Source organism: Plecotus auritus (genome assembly GCF_963455305.1).
Source record: "Plecotus auritus genome assembly, chromosome: 7".
Lineage (NCBI taxonomy): Eukaryota > Metazoa > Chordata > Mammalia > Chiroptera > Vespertilionidae > Plecotus > Plecotus auritus.
Genome location: NC_137774.1, coordinates 95,054,981 through 95,060,821, shown reverse-complemented (window position 1 = coordinate 95,060,821; position 5,841 = coordinate 95,054,981). Strand labels below are relative to the sequence as shown.

General features: G+C 39.0%; 1 protein-coding gene across 1 annotated transcript; it reads left to right on the top strand.

Moving 5' to 3' along the window:
• Positions 1-251: 251 nt before the first annotated feature.
• Positions 252-3,014, top strand: LOC308253103 (calumenin-like; the record flags this gene model as incomplete). The annotated part of the gene is made up of 3 exons (XM_080678176.1): positions 252-438; positions 485-599; positions 2,777-3,014. The coding sequence occupies exons 1-3, from the start codon at positions 288-290 to the stop codon at positions 3,012-3,014; spliced, it is 504 nt and encodes a 167-aa protein (XP_080534302.1). The 5' UTR covers positions 252-287.
• Between the last annotated feature and the right edge of the window lie 2,827 nt (positions 3,015-5,841).

Here is a 5,841-nt window from a genome sequence, read left to right as displayed (position 1 = left end):
GTGTTAGGAGAAAAGATCTGATTACCACGGACCTGCGACAATTTCTTATGTGCCTGTTCCTGTGCACAGTCTTTGCCGTGAGCAAGCCCACAGAAAAGAAGGACCGTGTACATCATGAGCCTCAGCTCAGTGACAAGGTTCACAATGATGCTCAGAGTTTTGATTATGACCATGATGCCTTCTTGGGTGCTGAGGAAGCAAAGACCTTTTTGATCAGCTGACACCAGAAGAGAGCAAGGAAAGACTTGGATGACCCAGACCCTGATGATGGATTTAACTATAAACAGATGATGGTTAGAGATGAACGGAGGTTTAAAATGGCAGACAAGGATGGAGACCTCATTGCCACAAAGGAGGAATTCACAGCTTTCCTGCACCCTGAGGAGTATGATTACATGAAAGATATAGTAGTACAGGAAACAATGGAGGATATAGATTGTGATTACATGAAAGATAGTAGTACAGGAAACAATGGAGGATATAGTTAAGAATGTTGATGGTTTCATTGATCTAGAAGAGTATATTGGTGACATGTACAGACATGATGGAAATGCTGATGAACCAGAATGGGTAAAGACAGAGAGAGAACAATTTGTTGAGTTTTGAGATAAGAACCGGGATGGGAGAAACCAAGATGGCGGCATAGGTAAGCACCTAAATTGCTGCCTCACACAATTTCAAAACTACAACTAAAAGACAGAACGGACATCATCCAGAACCATGGGAAGGCTGGCTGAGTGAAAATTCTACAACTAGAAGGAAAGAGGAAATCTCACGGAGAAGGAGCGGCAAAGGGCTGAGGTATGGAGACACGCACCCAGAGAGGAAGGGCGGCTGAGTGCCTGGCTGACTTTCTCTGGCGGGAGGGGGAAGGAAACCCATTACTGCACTGAACCCAAGTTCCGACTGCACTGAAACCCAGTTCCGGGTGAAACCCTGTGGACCCAGGCTCATACAGGGGGAGTCTGGACTGTCAGGTAGAGAGAAAGGCACGCGGCAGACAGGGGTGTGGAGGCACGCGCGCCCACGAGTACTCATAGAGAAGACTGAATGTGGAGGTTGCCGCAGGCTTTCCCTAGTGGAAGGGAGTCAGCAGCTCCTGACTGCACTGAACCCCAGTTCTGGGCGAGCCCCTGGGGACCCATGCTCTTACGGGGGAAATCTAGACTGTCAGGCAGAAACTCAGGGGAGCCGCGGAAGGCAGAGGTCTGGAGGCGCGTGCGCAAGGGCAGGGCTGACGGGAAGCCAAGACTGTGTGTTCCACCCTGAGACTCCGCCCCATCCAAGCTGAGCACAGAGGCTTTTGCAATTTTGCAAGTCTGATCCTATAAGGCTGTCTCCAGCACCGAACTTCTCCCAGCATAGACACAGCTGATCCTCACAGCCAATTGGCCTGGAGGTCAATTCCTCCCAGTGATACCAACAACAATCAAGACTTAACTACAACAAGGCTGTACACACAGTCCACAAAGGGGTGCACCAAGAGTGTCCACCTCAGGTTAACTGGGGAGGCCGACCCACAGGGCCATATAGGAAACCTAGCACACAAAGCTACCCTACCAACTCAGGGAAGCGAAAATGTGGAGACAAAGAAAATGTGGAGACAAAGAAACAGATCACAAATGAAAGAAATGGAGGAAAACAAATGACTGGATATAGAATTCAAAACCACGGTTATAAGGTTTTTCAAGAATATACTAGAAAAGGCCGATAAATATAACGAGACCCTCAAAGATATGAAAAAGGACCAACTAGAAATTAAACATACACTGACTGAAATAAAAAATATTATACAGAGACCCAACAGCAGACTAGAGAAACACAAGAATCAAGTCAAAGATTTGAAATACAAAGAAGCAAAAAACACTCAACCGGAAAAGCAAAAAGAAAAAAGAATCCAAAAAGTTGAAGATAGTGTAAGAAGCCTCTGGAACAACTTCAAGCATACCAACATCAGAATTATGGGGGTGCCAGAAGAAGAGAGAGAGCAAGATACTGAAAACCTATTTGAAGAAATAATGACTGAAAACTTCCCCCACATGGTGAAAGAAATAGACTTACAAGTCCAGGAAGCGCACGGAACCCCAAACAAAAGGAATCCAAAGAGGACCACACCAAGACACATCATAATTAAAAGGCCAAGAGCAAAAGACAAAGATAGAATATTAAAAGCAGCAAGAGAAAAACAGTTAATTACCTACAAGGAAGCACCCATATGATTGTCAGCTGATTTCTCAACAGAGACTATGCAGGCCAGGCAGGAGTGGCAAGAAATATTCAAAGTGATGAATAGCAAGGACCTACAACCAAGATTACTCTACCCAGCAAAGTTATCATTCAGAATGGAAGGTCAGATAAAGAGCTTCACAGATAAGAAAAAGCTAAAGGAGTTCATCACCACCAAACCAGTATTATATGAAATGCTGAAAGGTATTCTTAAGGAAGAGGAAGAAGAAAAAAGTAAAGATAAAAATTATGAACAACAAATACATATCTATCAACAAGTGAACCTAAAAATCAAGTAAATTAAAAATCTGAGGGACAGAATAAACTGGTGAATATAATAGAATCAGGGGCATAGAAAGGGAGTGGACTGATAATTCTCAGGGGGAAAAAGGTATGGGGGGTGCAGGAAGAGACTGGACAAAAATCGTACACCTATGGATGAGGACAGTGGGGGGGGGGGAGGTAAGGGCAGAGGGTTGGGTGGGAACCGGGTGGAGGGTAGCTATGGAGGGAAAAAGGAGAAACAATTGTAATAATCTGAACAATAAAGATTAAATAAAATAAAAAAGAACCGAGATGGGAAGATGGACAAGGAAGAGACTAAAGACTGGATTCTCCCTTCAGACTATGATCATGCAGAAGCAGAAGCCAGGCACCTAGTCTATGAGTCAGACCAAAATAAGGATGGCAAGCTTACCAAGGAGGAGATTGTTGACAAGTATGATTTATTTGTGGGCAGCCAGGCCACAGATTTTGGTGAGGCCTTAGTACGACATGATGAGTTCTGAGCTGCAGATAGAGGAACCCACGTTTCTTCAAAAAATAATTTATTTTTACAGCTTCTGGTTTCACATGAAATTGTTTGCGCTGAGACTGTTACTACAAACTTTTTAAGACGTGAAAAAAACATAACAAGGGACAGGAGGAAAACTGTGCTTCTGAGGAACAACTAATTAGTACACTTGTGTTTGTAGATTTACACTTTGTATTATGTATAACATGGTGTTTTATTTTTGTATTTGTTCTTTGATTGGGAGTATGATATGCTGGATTAAGACCCTCAACTCATAGGCAAAAATTAGCCCTTCACTCTTTCTCAACTCTTACCATGTAATTTTTATAATTCTGATTTAACTATAATTTTTTAAGCCTGAGATCATTAAGAAATGTTTGGAAGAGAGGAAAAAGAAAAAAATATACCCCACTCTTTATATTTAGAAAGATGATAAAAAAAAAAAAACATAGATTGGTATATATGAAGCAAGCACATGATAACCAAAAACCAAAAATCTATTAAGATATACAAAAAACGAAGTCAAAGGAATCAAAACACAAAACTATAGAAAGACATCAACACGCAAGAGAAGAGAACAAGAGAATAAGAAATGAACAGAGAACTACAAACACAATCAGAAAAAATTAATAAAATGCCAATAACTATATACCTATCAACTATTACTTTAAATGTAAATGTACTAAATATTCCAATCAAAAGGGTGACTGAATAAATAAGAAAACAAGACCCCTATGCTATCTCTAAGAAATTCAGTTCAGATCAAAAGACACACACAGTCTGAAAGTAAAGGGAGGGAAAAAGATATTTCATGAAAATGAAAAAAGCTGGGGTAGCAATAGTTATATCAGACAAAATAGACTTTAAAACAAAAGTTGTAACAAGAGAAAAAGAAGGGAATTTCATAATAAAGGGACCCATTCCCCAAGAGAATACAGCTCTTGCAAACATCTACATACCAAATTTAGAAGCACCTAAATATGCAAAGCAAATATTGACAGACAGAAAGGAAGACAATAATAGTAGGAGACTGCACCACCCCATTGGCATCAATGGATAAATCATCCAGACAGAAAATCAACAAGGAAACAGTGGCTTTAAATGACACATTAGACCAAATGAAATTAATTGATATTTTTAAGATATTTCACCCCAAAGCATTAGAATATACATTCTTTTCAAGTGCACATGGAACATTATCCAGGATAGATCACATGTCATGTCACAAAATGTCTCAAATTTAAGAAGATTAAAATCATATCAAGCATCTTCTCCAATCACAATGGTATGGAAATACAAGTTAATTACAAAAAAAAAAATTTATGAAGCACAACCCAAAATCTATGGGACAAAGCCAAAGAAATTCTAAGAAGGAAATTCAGAGCAATACAAGCCTACATGATAAAACAACCAAAATCTTAAATAAACAATCTAACCTTACACCTAAGAAGCTAGAATAAAAAGAATAAAGCCCAAAGCAAGTAGAAGGAAGAAAATAATAATTATGAGTGGAAATAAAATAGAGACTAAAAAAATAATAGAAAATAATCAATAAAACCAAGAGCTGGTTCTTTGAAAATATAAACAAAACTTACAAAGCTTTGACCCAGACTCATCAAGAAAAACAGAAGACCCAACTAAATAAAATCAGAAATGAAAGAGAAGTGTCAACCAACACCACAAAAGTACTAAGAATCGCCAGGAAATACTATGAAAAATTACATGCCAACAAATTAGACAACCTGTAAGAAATGCATAGATTCCTAGAAATATATAATCTCCCAAGACTGAATCAGATATAAACAAAAAGTCTAAATAGACCAATAACTAGTAACAAATCAAATTAGTGACAACTCCCAACAAACAAAACTCCTGGGCTAGATGGCTTCACAGGTGGGTTTTACAAAGCAGTCAAAGAGAATTAATACCTATCCTTCTCAAATCAACAAAATTAAAAAAAAAAATGCCCTCGTCAGTTCGTCTGCCTGCGGACTGAAGGGTCCCAGGTTCAATTCCAGTCAAGGACACATAACCTCGGTTGCAGGGTCCTCCCTGGCCTGGGCCCTGGTCGGGGCTCATGCAGGAGGCAACCAATCGTGTTTCTCTCACATCAGTATTTCTGTCTTTCCCTCTCTCTTCCACTCTCTCTAACAATCAATGGAAAAATATCCTCGGGTGAGGATAAAAATAAAAAAAAAGACACAGAACAGATTAATGTTTACCAGAGGGTTGGGAATTAGAGGTTCGGGGAACTGGGTGGAAAAGGTAAAGAGATTAAAAAGTACAAATTGGTAGTTACAAAATAGTCACAGGATATAAAGTGCAGCAAAGGGAATGTAGTCAATAATATTGTAATAAATATTATGTAGGGTACCATGTTGGTACTTTAAATATGGGGGGGGTCACTTTGTAAAGTATCTGATTGTCTAACCACTATGCAATACACCTGAAACTACTATAAAATACTGAATATAAAATATAATTAAAATTAAAAAATTTAAAACAAGCATTAAATCCATTCTCAGATATCTCTGAGTACAAATATTAGAAAGCTCTTTAACCCTCAATTTCCTATTTATGAGATGGGTATAACACTCTTCTCTCAGAGCTATTGTGGGGATTAAGTTAAATGATGTACATAAACACAATAAACTTGTATGTGATTAAGTCTTCAATAAACTGATGTGTGTGTAAAAAAAGAAATTAAGAAAACAATCCCATTTACAGTTACATCAAAAAATATACATAGGAGTCCTAACTGGTTTGGCTCAGTGGATAAGAGCGTCGGCCTGCAGACTCAAGGGTCCCAGGTTCGATTCTGG